At 33.8% G+C, this 15350-nt stretch overlaps 2 protein-coding genes across 2 annotated transcripts; one reads left to right on the forward strand and one right to left on the reverse strand.

Annotated features, from left to right (window-relative positions):
• The first annotated feature begins 1701 nt into the window (after nucleotides 1-1701).
• Nucleotides 1702-8528, forward strand: LOC106720228 (E3 ubiquitin-protein ligase RNF220). The gene is made up of 8 exons (XM_045685352.1): nucleotides 1702-2120; nucleotides 3267-3473; nucleotides 3746-3880; nucleotides 5403-5474; nucleotides 6582-6701; nucleotides 7033-7098; nucleotides 7461-7535; nucleotides 8237-8528. Exons 1-8 carry the CDS (start codon nucleotides 1737-1739, stop codon nucleotides 8327-8329), a joined length of 1152 nt encoding a protein of 383 aa, XP_045541308.1. The 5' UTR covers nucleotides 1702-1736; the 3' UTR covers nucleotides 8330-8528.
• A 1564-nt stretch (nucleotides 8529-10092) lies between these two features.
• Nucleotides 10093-14921, reverse strand: LOC106720113 (gastrula zinc finger protein XlCGF7.1). Its single transcript, XM_045685379.1, has 8 exons — nucleotides 14649-14921; nucleotides 13971-14059; nucleotides 12912-13034; nucleotides 12138-12245; nucleotides 11575-11790; nucleotides 11034-11145; nucleotides 10589-10693; nucleotides 10093-10319 (listed from the first exon to the last, which is right to left on the reverse strand). The coding sequence occupies exons 1-8, from the start codon at nucleotides 14649-14651 to the stop codon at nucleotides 10158-10160; spliced, it is 918 nt and encodes a 305-aa protein (XP_045541335.1). The 5' UTR covers nucleotides 14652-14921; the 3' UTR covers nucleotides 10093-10157.
• Between the last annotated feature and the right edge of the window lie 429 nt (nucleotides 14922-15350).

Genomic DNA, 15350 nt, shown 5'->3' on the forward strand with positions numbered 1-15350 from the left:
CCACCTTATTCGCTAATATAGCGAAGTAAACACTGCCAATCAACTTTAGCAACAATTTAAAAAGTTGCAGGTTCGTTAACAATCATAGGCTGCACAAGGAAGAAACCAACAGTACAAAACAGAAAAAAGACAAATCAAAAATCCAAGATGGCTGCCGCCACAAAATGGTGTCTACAAAGTGATTTTTCCTTAAGTCTGGAGAGTTCAGACAATCGTGACTTCGAAATCCATATAAAAAAATGGTCTTTCTGTGTCACATTGTGCATGAATTCCACTCTTTAAAAACGAGACTTGACAGCACCAATAACTTTTATCAAAAGACAACACGACAAAGGTAAATTTTGTGCGCTAGCTCTGACCAGTACATTAATGAAAACAGCAAGAAAAAACAATAATAGACGCCTTCTACGTCTGGAAGAATAACGTGAACAATACCAAAAGTACCAATGTGTAAAGATAAAGTATATTTAACAGTAAGTAAAAAGTAAATAACAGATTTTATTCGGACAAGTTCAACAACAAGTTGCAAAATGTCGAATGACAATGATGAGTGAATGACCAAAGAGTATATATGACAAATTGACAGAGAGACGGGCAAAGAGTATTTTAAAGACAGAAATTGTACGATTTTGAGTCTTGAGTTAAAATGACAATGACCAAAAATATTCGTTTCGCGAAGTTCAATAAAATTTGTTGATAGAAAGGGAACAAAATGACAGCCTTAGATCGCTACTTTCAGCATCTAAAATAGCGAAAGTCAATAGACACAAATCCTGAATCTTTTAGCCAGTCCATTTATCGAGATCAGTAGCAATGTTCCAAAATAGACCAAAAGTGAGTGTGACTAAAACGTTTAACATCGATTTTTGGCACACTTTCTACAAAATTAAAACAAAATTGGTTTCCTCAACGGGAATGTAGAACCAGTTGTGACTTGTAGAAGCCCTTTGATAATCTGAAGTATTTTTATAAAACGCTTAAAAATAATTACAAAAAATATAAATCAAATTGACCAACAACTTACGACACAATCTTTAGTTTTTAATATGGCAATCATTGATAAGAGGTTGCTCAGATTGTCATAGTGTTGCCAGTGCTACGGCAATCACCGTGTTTTACGGCTTTCAGGCCAACAAATAACAAAATCTACGGCTTACGGCCGTAACCGTATGACTAGCAAATTCTACAGCTTTACGAAAATATACAGTAATTAAATGTCTTTTTTTTGGAAATAGAATAAAGTGGATATTAAAATAGCTTTTGAATTATAAAGAAGAAAAATAGTCATTGATTAACATTGATTTGTACTAGGAAAAATGAAGTTTATCTAAAATGTTAAGGCCTAAAAGGTTATGATTTTTTATAAAAGAAAGACAGAGAATTATCCAACAATTCAATAATGTTACGAACACTAGAACAACTCCATTTGGCGAATGTTGAATTAGTTTCCTTTTTTCTTTTACTAGTGTTACGGCCCAATTTACATACAAATACGGATTTTTTAAAGGATGTTTGCGGCCGGGTAAAATTTTTATTGGCAACACTAATTGTCATTTAAAAAAATACTAACGTCCTATTTATTATTGTTTACGTTCACTTATCATTTAAATTAAAAACAAATTAAACTTAAAAATACTTGCAAGAAGAGTTCCTCTAAATTAATTGAACTTCAATTTACATTATCAATTAGATATAAATGTATTTTATTAAATGTAAATCGTGATGTTATTAGATTTATGTTACAGTGTCTGAAAAACTTTGAAATGTTACCTGTTCTTATGTATAATATGGAAGGATCTTCTAATTTGAACAGCGGTGGTAACAACTTTTGTAGTGTTTACGATGAGAATATTATTCTAAATAGTGTTAGAAATCGGAAAAAGGTATCGGAACAAGCAAATTGCCCTGTATGTAGTTGTACAATAAGAAATGGAGAATTGGAGTCACATCTTGCTCTAGAAGTAGAAAGATTACAAAAACTATCGAGTGGTGGATCTAAACGGAAACTTAGTTCTAACAGTCCTACTAATTCGAATCTAGCAGTTGCTAGTTCAAGTAATACTGAAGTTCAAAATGAAGATATTGATGTAACTGGTTGTTTGGGAAGTGATGTTTATCAAGTGAGTATTTCTTTTTAACGATGTCTTCATAAGTCTGTATATTCCATTTTACTTAACCAATACCTAAAGCTGTTAACTTAACTAGTAAATAGTAACACCTATTTGTATTATAATTAAAACAAAAAATAAACTGCCAGTGGCTTCCTTCCTAACTTCCAACCATCTACAGCATAAATATCTTGTTTATCCATAAGCCAGACAGCGAATTGAGATTTTTTTGACTTATATTACTAAAAAACTTGAGAGGTGTGTTGGGACACCCGGATGGAACGAAGTTCCTTTCAATTAATTAGTGAAGGAACCAATGTTTATTCTATGAATAAAAAACTTAAGTCTTCACAAGAAGTACATTTTATTTCTATGAATTTTCGTTATATATTGTCACGTCGTTGCCATGGTGAAGTAGCGCTCATTCGTTGTTAACATACTTACTATAGCAAAAAGTGTCGTGACAACTTTTCGTAAGAATTTTTTCCGTCTAGCCCCCTTTCACAACGCGCGATAAGGAACTTCATTCCAATAAAAACAAAAAATAAACTGCCAGTGACTTCCTTCTTAGCTTCCAACCATCTACAGTTCTACAGCATAAATATCTTGTGTATCCATAAGCCAGAGAGCAAATTGAGATTTTTTGACTTATATTACTAAAATAAAAAACCAAAAAACTGTTACCTTTATCTAGGGAAATAATGCAAATAGAATTATACATCATTTGTCAAAATCTATTTAACTATATGATTTGGATACAAGTCAGTGGAATTGACATACATACAAACCCACATATGCCCTTAAAACAGGGTATATGGGTTTCAGGATTGCTGGGATTCTTTGGAGAGTTGCGTTGGCTGGAGTGAATCAGGATCCGGATCCTGCTCACATGCAAAATACTTTACAACTAAAGGGCATAGGCCATTAAAACAAGCCTTATAAAAATTTTAACCAACTAAATCAAATTACATAGAAAACTACACATCTTTATAGTCTGACCAGGAATATAAAGTACCTCACTATATCATGTAAAAATTCTTAACTTATCAAGAGATGTAATAAAAGTTGATTAGGACACTATCATAACAAGTTTTATATATACCTAATCGGTCTATAGATAATTTATTTTGAGTAATATATTTTTTGTATAAATTCCAGAGGGTACATACAAATCGTTTAAGAAGACTACGTGCTAGACGTCGCTCGACACCACCTCCACAAACTGGAGAGTGTCCTGTCTGTAATGCCGTGTTACCTGTGTCCAGACTGCAACGACATGCATTACGATGTCTCAAGAGAACTGGTGCTGAAATGGATGATGATGTACCAGATACCAGTTCAGAAGAAGGCAGTATTGATGTTGAGGTAAATAATCTATATATATAAAAGAAAGTCGTGTTACACTATTTATAACTCAAGAACGGCTGAATCGATTTGACTGAAAATTGGTGGGCAGGTAGCTTAGAACCAGGAAACGAACATAGGATAATTTTTACCCCGTTTTCTATTTTTTATTCCGCGCGGACGGAGTCGCGGGTAAAAGCTTGTCTTTATATATAAGTGTCCACATAAGTAAAATAAGTGTTCATGATTCATGCTGAAATTTAATTTTAACTATAATTACTGGGTGTTGTCAGAACGATGAGCCAACAGGGGGCTTCGGGGCTGAGTACCAGTGGTGCGGCGAGTGGCGGGTTAGGGCTGCAGCACTGCAGGCCGCCGAGGGCAGAGTCGCCACTGCTGTGCGAAGAGTCTCCAATGATCAAGCATTGGTATGGTATTAGTACACTTTACATTAAAATACTTGCTTATATCTCACTTTGATTTAACAAAAATATTCCTTTCCTTTAGTTTTATACCTTAAATTAACAAAAGCAGACTTATATAGTTATTTTTTAAGATTATTTTATATAATGAGATGAATAAATTGCAATCGGTCACTTAAATTCGCCGAAATAGCGACGCGAACGGTGCTTATAGACATCCGCATTTGTAAATGCGTTGCCTAATAATTAAGGGAGCTCAGATAAGAGTATATTTCTCCTTTCTTCTCATCTTTTAATTATAAGAATAGCTTGGGAAGGGAAGAGGACTAAAATTAGTCCACCGGCAGCACACTAATCAGACTGTAGGTAGAATTACTTCAACTTGAGGTCTGTCTTCTGTGAGGTCGTGGTATTTCACTGAGTGAGGACAATCTCCGTGACACAGTGATCAGACTGTAGGTAGAATTACTTCAACTTGAGGTCTGTCTTCTGTAAGGTCGTGGTATTTCACTGAGTGAGGACAATCTCCGTGACACAGTGATCAGACTGTAGGTAGAATTACTTCAACTTGAGGTCTGTCTTCTGTAAGGTCGTGGTATTTCACTGAGTGAGGACAATCTCCGTGACACAGTGATCAGACTGTAGGTAGAATTACTTCAACTTGAGGTCTGTCTTCTGTAAGGTCGTGGTATTTCACTGAGTGAGGACAATCTCCGTGACACAGTGATCAGACTGTAGGTAGAATTACTTCAACTTGAGGTCTGTCTTCTGTGAGGTCGTGGTATTTCACTGAGTGAGGACAATCTCCGTGACACAGTGATCAGACTGTAGGTAGAATTACTTCAACTTGAGGTCTGTCTTCTGTAAGGTCGTGGTATTTCACTGAGTGAGGACAATCTCCGTGACACAGTGATCAGACTGTAGGTAGAATTACTTCAACTTGAGGTCTGTCTTCTGTAAGGTCGTGGTATTTCACTGAGTGAGGACAATCTCCGTGACACAGTGATCAGACTGTAGGTAGAATTACTTCAACTTGAGGTCTGTCTTCTGTGAGGTCGTGGTATTTCACTGAGTGAGGACAATCTCCGTGACACAGTGATCAGACTGTAGGTAGAATTACTTCAACTTGAGGTCTGTCTTCTGTAAGGTCGTGGTATTTCACTGAGTGAGGACAATCTCCGTGACACAGTGATCAGACTGTAGGTAGAATTACTTCAACTTGAGGTCTGTCTTCTGTGAGGTCGTGGTATTTCACTGAGTGAGGACAATCTCCGTGACACAGTGATCAGACTGTAGGTAGAATTACTTCAACTTGAGGTCTGTCTTCTGTAAGGTCGTGGTATTTCACTGAGTGAGGACAATCTCCGTGACACAGTGATCAGACTGTAGGTAGAATTACTTCAACTTGAGGTCTGTCTTCTGTGAGGTCGTGGTATTTCACTGAGTGAGGACAATTCCTGCAACAGATGTTGTTGCTGGTGGTTACAACTATAAAATTATATTAAAGAAGGCTAATTCTCTGTTTCAGGTAGTAGACGGTGATGAAGATACAGAGTTGTATGGACCACCGCAGTATTCACCATCCAGGATAGCACCAGATGTAAGTATTGATACGAAATGAATATCTTAATCTTACTAATATTATAAATGCGAATGTTTAAATGTATGTTTGTTACAAGATATCTCCGGAATGTCTCAACAGATCTTGATGAAATTTGTCACAGATGTAGAACATAGTCTGGAAGAACATGTAGGCTACTTATTAAGTTTTTAATTTATTCTATGCGGACGCAGTCGCGGGCAACAGCTAGTATTGATAAAAAATTCTACTAATTTCATATTTATTCATTGGAAATATAATTTCGTAAAAATTTTAAGATAGCTCACTATAACGTCCCCATTAAGGGTCTCAGATTCTACCCTAAGTTAGAGATGACTATGTCATAGTCAACCACAGTCAAGTGCGGGTTGACTTCACACATATCATTGAATTTCTTCTCAGATATGTGCAGGTTTCATCACGATGTTTTCCTTCACCGTAAGAACGTCGGATAAATGTACATATGTAAATCGAAAATCATATTGGTACATGGCGGGATTCGAACCGAAGACCTTTAGATTACAGATCAAATACTTAACTAATCTCTGAGCCACAGATGTTCCAAGATAAATAGCCTTTATAATAAGTAGCTGTCATCCGTAATTCTGTTTAAAAAAAATTAATAAATAGACTATGTTTTCTTCCAGACTATGTTCTACATCTGTGACAGATTTAATCAAGATCTGTTGAGTCGTTTTGGAGATATCTTTAAACAAACATACATCCAACCATCCATACATTTCATTCGCATCTTCTATCTATATATATAAAAGAAAGTCGTGTTAGTTACGCTATTTATAACTCAAGAACGGCTGAATCGATTTGACTGAAAATTGGTGGACAGGTAGCTTAGAACCAGGAAAAGGACATAGGATAATTTTACCCAGTTTTCTATTTTTTATTCCGCGCGGACGGAGTCGCGGGTAAAAGCTAGTTTATAATATCACTAAGATATATAATGTAGTTATCTAAAAGAAATTATTTAATTGAAAAGAGTTTGTTAATGAAATAAGAGGTTAATTTAAAAGATTTTAATCTACCCTCGTAAAGATTTACTTTTACTTATATTTTTGTCATTGGTTAAGTTTTTTTTTTGTTACATTCCAGGCAGATATACCTTTAGTTAGAGACGAACAGACAGAAGAAAGTACTATAGATAATCAAGATGAACCTATCAAGAGATATGAAACATCAAAATCTAATGGTATTGTTGAAGCAAGTGCAGAAGTATGTATATTTCTATTTAAATAATATATATTTATTCTAGCTTTGTCTTCAAAGATTAAAAAAAAACTTAGCAAATAGCCTTTACATTAATCTAGACAGTAATCTAGGTTTGTGTGAAATTTCATTCCAATCTGTTTAGCTGTTTTGGTATTTATATTTTAAAAAATATCTTAATAATTAGCCTATTTGTTCTTCCAGACTATGTTCTACATTTGTGACAAATTTAATTAAGATTCAAGCAAACATTCCGGAGATATCTTCAAATATCCATCCATCCATACATTCATCTAAACATTCGCATTTATTTAGTATGGTTGTATTATTGTTTCAGACAAGAATACAAGCTTTAAAAGCTAAAATAAAAGATTTAGAAAGCAGACAGAATTCAGCTTCCGAGGTAGGTTACTTTATAGAAAAATAACCATCACTTACTATTTACAAATTAATCTTTTGCCTTAGACTGTTGTCCTTTCGGAATTAAAAAAAAAACATTTAATAAGTATCCCTATGTATTCTTTCAGACTATGTTCTATATATATACAAAATTTCATCAAGATCTGTTGAGTTGTTCCAGAGATATCTTCAAATAAACATCCATTTAAATATTTGCATTTATAATATTAGCAAGATTTTCATATAAATAATGTTATAAAAGAAAAAGTTAAGTGAAAACAATCAAATTTTAAACAATTTATAGTAAAAACACTTTGTATATTTTTTTTGTTTAATTTAAATTCAATAATTATTGTTAAATTGCAGGCAAAATGTCTAATATGTTTGGGTCCACATATATCTCCGGCTGTGTCCATACAATGTTGGCATGTTCATTGCGAGGTCAGTTTATTTGTTACTTGACTTCATATACATATTTTGTATGTAAAGACTACAGCATTTACTTGTAAAAGAACAAGCCTATGATATATTTTAGTCTTTCACCCTTTAACAAACTAAACATGCTTTAGAAACTGCTTTAACATGTATACTAGCTGTTGCCTGAGACTTGGTTTGCGCAGAATTTGAGATAAAACTTAATAAGTAGCCTATGGGTTCTTCTAGACCAGGGATTCCCAAAAACTTAATCCATTGCTAATTCTCACTATGTCTTCTATTGACCTAAGTCAGAATGAAAAAAAAAATAATTGATCTTAAAAGTAGGTAATTTGGCCATTGGGGTCTGTGGTAACGGTTAATTTTGGAAAAGGGGGTCGCTTGTCCAAAATAATTTTGGGGATTCCTTCTCTAGACTATGTTCTACATCTGTGACAAATTTCATCAAGATCTGTTGAGATGTTCCGGAGATAACTTCAAACAAACATACATTTAAACATTTGCATTTATAATACTAGCTTTTACCCGCGACTCCGTCCGCGCGGAATAAAAAAAAATAGAAAACGGGCTAAAAATTGCTTAATCTATGTCCGTCTCCTAGTTGTAAGCGTTCAACTGATCTTGAGTTATAAATAGTGTAACTAACACGACTTTCTTTTATATATATAGATTAGTATGATTTTAATAATATATATAATAATTTACAGGTATGTTGGTTGCAATCGTTAAAAGCAAAGAAAATATGTCCACAATGTAACGCAATCACAAGTACACAACATTTGAGAAGGATTTATATGTAAATTTAAAAATATAGAAAATCTTTGATTCATATAAAAGGAATATATGATACTTTAACACAAACCCTAAATAAGGCAAAAAAAGCACCATATGCCGTCATAAGGCAAAGTAAACATTGCCTCCATATGGAAAAGGAAACACCATATGCCTCCATATGGCAAAGAAAACAACAAATGCCTTCATATAGGAAAGGAAACACCATATGCCTCCATATGGAAAAGGAAACAACAAATGCCTTCATATAGGAAAGGAAACACCATATGCAGTCATAAGGCAAAGGAAACAACATATGCCTTACTGAGGCAAAAGCAATGAATGCTTTTAATGCCTCTATATGACTATAGAAATACCAAATGCCTTGGATAAGATTAAAGAAATACCTTATATTGAAGTCAGATATGACGTACATAGGAAAAATGGCAGAATAAATTACTGAGAAAGTTGTAAATTTTTGCCCCCTTTTTAAGTGTTAGTGGAAACGAAGACTAAGTCGGTTAAGAAACTATGCTCATATAAAAATGACATAATATATAAGTTTGCCTTCTGTGAAGATTGTACAATAAATAGTGACATTATGTAAATAAAATTATATATATTTTCCTATATTGTGTACTTATTTAACCTTTTCAATGCCAAATAATTGTTAATTTAATATTTCTCACTCAAATGTTGCTCGGGAAAATTTTAAATTTGTTTAAAAAATAAATTCCCTTTAGCTTATTATCCTAATACTTTTTTAAGTAGGATATATAAAGCTATAAAATAACACAGTTAAATTTATATCACACGATTGTTTTGAGATTCATTACCATTTATTTTTTTACTCGCGAAAGTATTTTTTATGAGATAAAGAGGCAAAAGAACACACAGAGGTGGTCAACGATGGCCGCAGACACGTTACCAGCTTTTGAGAAGGTAAATGCTTTTTGAAGGATCTTAAAGTTGCAGTGAACTACAACTTAGGGTCCTTCAAGAAGCGAGCGTATCACCATCTCAAAGGCCGGCAACGCATCAACGATTCCTCTGGTATTGCAGATGTCCATGGGCGTCGATGAACACCTTTGTTTTCCCGCTGCTCGTTTGCCCCCTTCTCTTATAAAAAAAAAACTTAAATAAAACATTTTGATATTTTTGTCTTCTATTATTTTTAGCTTTGAAGCCGAATGTCTTGTCGATTTATTTGAAGTATCGATCGCCTGTATTTGCGGAAGTGAGTATAAAAGAGCCCCTTCCATGTTTACATTTGTCTAGTTTAAGTAAAGATCATTTTTTACTTGAACAAAATAGACATTCTTGTAATGGAATAGTTTGTGTTATCATCAGTTTTAATGAAATATAAATTTATTTAATATGTGAAATAAATATTGTTTTATTCTACATGTGTTTGCATTTCCTACACAATAATATTTTCGTCTGTCAAGTGAGTGAGCTTGTGTCAAATGTCAACTATCAATGTCATGCACGCATGATTAAACACTATGGTTCTCAGTGTTGCAAGCAACAAAAAATTAAATTACCTTTAATTATAATCTTCTTTGAAAACAAGAATTGAAGGTGAAAGTTTAGAAATATCTGAATTTAACGTAATTACAATTAAATGAAAGGCAGTTTTATTTAAGCACGTTTTTTTTTACATGTAGTGATAACTTTATTTTTTACAACATATGAAACAATACACAATGAGTTTTGAATGCTTAATTCTGAATGACATATTGTTGGACAATCCATCCATCCATCCATTCAGCCTCGTTACGCTCACTGCTGGGCATAGGCCTCCCCCAAAGACCGCCACGATTGTTGGACAATATTCTATCCTAAATAGGAACTGACTTATTTTTTTTTTGGATAAGATTTTCGTTTAAGCTTCTCATGTATAAGTCTGTTATGTGTATATAAAGAAGCTTTGAAACCGAATGTCTTCTCACAGATTTCACATTTGAAGGGTCTCTCGCCTGTGTGTGTTCGGATATGAGATTGTAGTAACCTCAAATTCTAAAAATAATAAAAATCATCGTTAGTACAGACAAATAAACTTATTTAGCCCAATGAAACACATAAGAAAACAACTACAATCGAATAAGTATCTTGTGACATTGCTGAGGGCGCTAGTGTGCTGTAATTTAGTGTGTAACAAACAAGGTTTTTATAAGATTTTTTTTTTGAGTATTGAAAAAATTTAAAATTCAATATTTTGCAGTCATTTTCTGTTTATAAATAATATATTACTTTTTAGTAGGTAAAAAAGAAAAATATATTCTTACAGAGAATCCTGTACCGCAAAGATCGCAGATTTTGTTCTTCGGCCGTTTTATTTTATCATGAACGTACATAACGTGTCGTGTCATACAACGTTTAGTTTCAAATTCCTGGAAAATATTATATCTTACAAATATTATAAATGCAAATGTATAGATGTATGGATGGATGTTTGTTTGAAGATATCTCTAGAACAGCTCAACAGATCTTGATGAAAATTGTCACAAATGTAGAACATAGACTAGAAAAATATAGGCTATTTTTTAGATACCGCACAGGCAACATCGCTCACAACAACTACAAAATGTTTTTCCCCACAAAACAGTATTACCGATTACAGAGTATCCAGTTTGTCTATAGCTAAAAATTTGTATTGGAACCAGTAATTTATTCATATTTCTTTATACAGTTTTATATAATAATAAAAAAGGTGAAATCGCGTTATCTCACCTTGGAGCAAAGCGTACAAACATAATTTCTCAATTTGAGATGTTCCCAATCAACGTGATCTTTTAAGCGTGCTTTTTCAGTATATTTAATACCACATTCAAAACACGTAAACCTGAAATAAATCTTATTAAGAAAAAATAATGATAATGATGATGATAATGATAATAATAATAAATAATATATGTATGTATACCTCAGTATAGCGTGGCGACCGGTCGCCACGGCAAGCGTCGCCACGCCAACAATTCGGTTTACAAGTGATCCTATAGATGTTTCACATCAAAAAGACAAGCTCTATTCAACACTCTACGTTATGTGTCCAGGAGCCCAATTTTAGGTCTCTTTCCCTTTCCACCCTTTTGTTTTAAGAAAATGGATGGGAAGGGGAACTGGATGTGATGGATGAGAAAACAAACAGGAAGGGAAAATCTTCTACTTCTTCGATTAAAGGTACGAAACACATATACAATTGCGGGTGTCTAGGATTTGGATTTTTAGCTTTAAATTCAATTTTTCTATGGTTTTATTTAGAAAAATATACCTTTTATCAGCATCCTTGAGATGTTTTGAATGATTCTTCAAATGTAACTTCAACAATCTTCGGGAACGGAAGTACGTTTTACAGGTGTCACAAAATTTGTCTGCGGAGGGTTCTGCAGTCTCATGAAGGTATTCGTGTCTCTTCAATTGTATGTCAGTCTTGAATTTCTTGTCACATGTCTTACATGACACAGGTTCGGGTGAACCATGCATTTTACTAAAGAAATTTAAATTTCTACCAGTTTTTAAATAAATTACTCGAACTGAAGAACGTGAAATTTGACACATAATATGAAATCGAGTTATTTTTAATTTTGAAAAATTCTTTGATTATGTATTACTATAGAATTTAGACAAATGGGCGATTACTAGTAAAATAGTAATATTAATAATTTAAATGCGAAATTTTGGATGGATGTTTGTTTGAAGATATCTCCATAACGGCTCAAATAATCTTAATGAAATTAGACATAAATGTAGAACATAGTCTAAAAGAACACATAGGCTACTGTTTTTTTTTTAATTTCTGCAGGCAAGAGCTAGTATATATACATACATACTTACAAGATATGTTTTGTAAGTACATTTTGATTTGCAAACGTTCCTCCACATATTTTACAAGGTACTCTATCTTTATGGCTGTAGGTATGAGAACGATAGTTCTTGTACGAACTGCAATAATATTGAAATGTTTCAATCACGAAGTCTAACAAAGTTATCTGACCCGGTGGGCATATGTCAAACTATATTTGACAGTTCAGTAGCGTCATATCTCTGACGTATTTTCAAACGAGGATAATTGTTACGGTGAAAGAGGCGCTACTATCGCGGTTACTTCTGTCACAAAATATACAGCGTGTTCCAGAAATCAACGTCAACGGAAACGGGGTGACAGGATTGATTGTAACCATCATAAGAAAAATTAGAAAAAAAATCAATCCCATGCAGTTTGAAAATTATGGGCATTTAAGAAAAACTTAGAAATTTGGTCAAACTGAAACCATTTTTCGGTTATTGTGGTTAATTTTTATTATTTTTGTTCATTTAAACTTTGGAACCTTAACCCTAACTTACAATTCTAGAACCTAAGTCAAAAATAATGACACAATTGCCCCAAGTTTTCTAGAATTAAGACTATTTAGTCATTTAGAAAACCCACTTAGGCATTAAAAATAGCATAAAAGAAAAATACAAGACAGCTAAAATAGAACCAGACGTGTTATTTACATTAACTGGGGGGCGTTAGTGTGCTGACATAATTTAGTTCAACTTATGTCCACCGGGTCAGATAAATATGTCGGATTATATGACATACATTTTCCTGAAAGCAATACTTACTCAGTAGTAAAACCACATTGTTCACAAATGAAAGTCATTGGTATTTCTTCATGGTGTTTTTGGTAATGATTTATGGCAGTGTTACGATCACGTTTACGTACCCCACATTCCTTGCATTCGTAACTGACAGACAGATAATATTTTATATACATTTTTATTGAAATACCTTCAATAAAATGAAAAGTAAAAAAAATACTCTATGACACTTAGGGGAAGAATAAAAATCTCATCATCATCATCATCATCAGCTTACTTTACTTCCCCACCGAGGGGCTCGGAGCCTACCCCAAGTTAGGGGTGACTAGGACATAGTCAACCACGCTGGCCAAGTGCGGGTTGACTTCAGACATATCATTGAATTTCTTCTCAGATATGTGCAGGTTTCATCACGATGTTTTCCTTCACCGTAAGAACGTCGGATAAATGTACATATGTAAATCTAAAACACATTGGTACATGGCGGGATTCGAACCCAGGACCTGCAGATTGCAAGTCAAATGCTTAACCCCTGAGCCACCGACGCTCAATAAAATCTAATGACACCTAACTCGTTAAAATGTAGGTGTAACACTAACATACGTAGGGTTGCCAGGTCGCCAACCCTAATATCCAGACAGACCAGCCAGTTTGGCCGGACATTTGGGTAGAAAGGCCGGACACGACCGTCAGTCGACTCTCGTCGCAGGCACCCAGTCACTCTCGTTTGCGAAATGTAAAAAGCCTAACAAAAACTGGACAATCCGGACACGTAATCAAAAAGCCTACCTATGTCCCGGCTTTACTCCGGCTACCTATTCCGGACGCCTGGCAACGCTATACGTACGTATGTCCGGTGTCGGCACCGACTAGTTTTAAGCCCATCGGCCCTTGAATGAGTGAGTGACAAGTGAAATAATACCAGTCCCACTCGTCCTGATGAAGGGCCCCCGATGGGCTCAAAACTAGTCGGTGCCGACACCGGACAAAAGTGAGTGTACCATAAATATAACTTTATGACTAAAATTATCATAAACCGACTTAAAAAGGTAAAGATTCAAATTACAAAATGTAGATAAGTACCGTACAATGTGTTGTCTCAAATGGCTCTTCAGTTCTTTGTCATTGTTTAAGTAACACTTGCATATCTCACATAAAAGGGCCCCTTCTCTCTGAAATATACCTGCACAATGTACTACATTACATCTTACTTATATTATAAATGCGAATGTTTAGATGTATGGATGTTTGTTTGAAGTTATCTTTGGAACGGCTCCAAAGATCTTGATGAAATTTGACATAAATCACATAGGCTACTTAGTAAGTTTTTTTTAATGCCGAACAGACGGAGTCGCTGGCGATAGCTAGTAATTATTATAAAATAAGTTATTATTTTTAATCATTGTTGATTTGTAAAAGAAGAAAAATTCAAAATTGAAGTAATTTCTTAGTGGTTTCGAACCCCTCAAAAAGATTCCGAGACCTCTTGAGGGGTCACAAACAAAACACTTAGAGTTTGTGATATCTTTGAATTTTAAGTGATTTTATTTGGTAACTAGCTTTTACCCGCGACTCCGTCCGCGCGGAATAAAAAATAGAAAACGGGGTAAAAATTATCCTATGTCCGTTTCCTGGTTCTAAGCTACCTGCCCACCAATTTTCAGTCAAATCGATTCAGCCGTTCTTGAGTTATAAATAGTGTAACTAAAACCACTTTCTTTTATATATATAGGTTAACATGATTAGAAAGTTCTTACTCACCATTTCATGTTTTTGTTTCAAATGTAAATCAAATATGTGTTCATGAGTAAACCCGATGATGCAATTTTCACATTTGAATGGTTTGTTCAAATAGTATTCATACAGAGTATCCCTTTTTCTTTCTCCGATAATTTCATCTTGGCTTAATGTTACAATTCTTATCTTATCGTCAAATTTAATTTCACTCGCATCTAATATCTTATTCTGTGTAGTCTGTTTTTTTCCTTTTATCCTTTTTATCTTTTTGTGTGGTAATATTTTTACCTCATCATAATTGTGATCATGATTTAATATTAAAATATTTGAATCATTTTTTATTGTTTCAAAATAATCTCCTTCATTATCCGATGTTTTCACATCTTTGACTTCAATTTTTGAAATCTCAATCTGAAATATTATATTAATTTGGACTTCAGTGATGTCTATATTGTTGTCTCTCTCTTATCACAGAAAATAAAAGGGATAACAATACACTGGAGTACTGATAAGCGAGAGTTTAGGAATGCAATAATTTTCTTGCTTATCTGAGGTTCAAGCTTATAGTTAAGCCGGACAATGACTCTTACTTATAGAGCTTATCTACCTTATCCAAGTTTTATTGTTTTAAAGTACAAAAATAAAACAATAAAATTGATGTATAACTTCAAACTTTCGTTGTTTTTATTAATATACTGTTTTACTTGATATATAATTTTTTAATTA

This window comes from Papilio machaon, chromosome 29 (genome assembly GCF_912999745.1).
Source record: "Papilio machaon chromosome 29, ilPapMach1.1, whole genome shotgun sequence".
In the NCBI taxonomy this organism is placed as follows: domain Eukaryota; kingdom Metazoa; phylum Arthropoda; class Insecta; order Lepidoptera; family Papilionidae; genus Papilio; species Papilio machaon.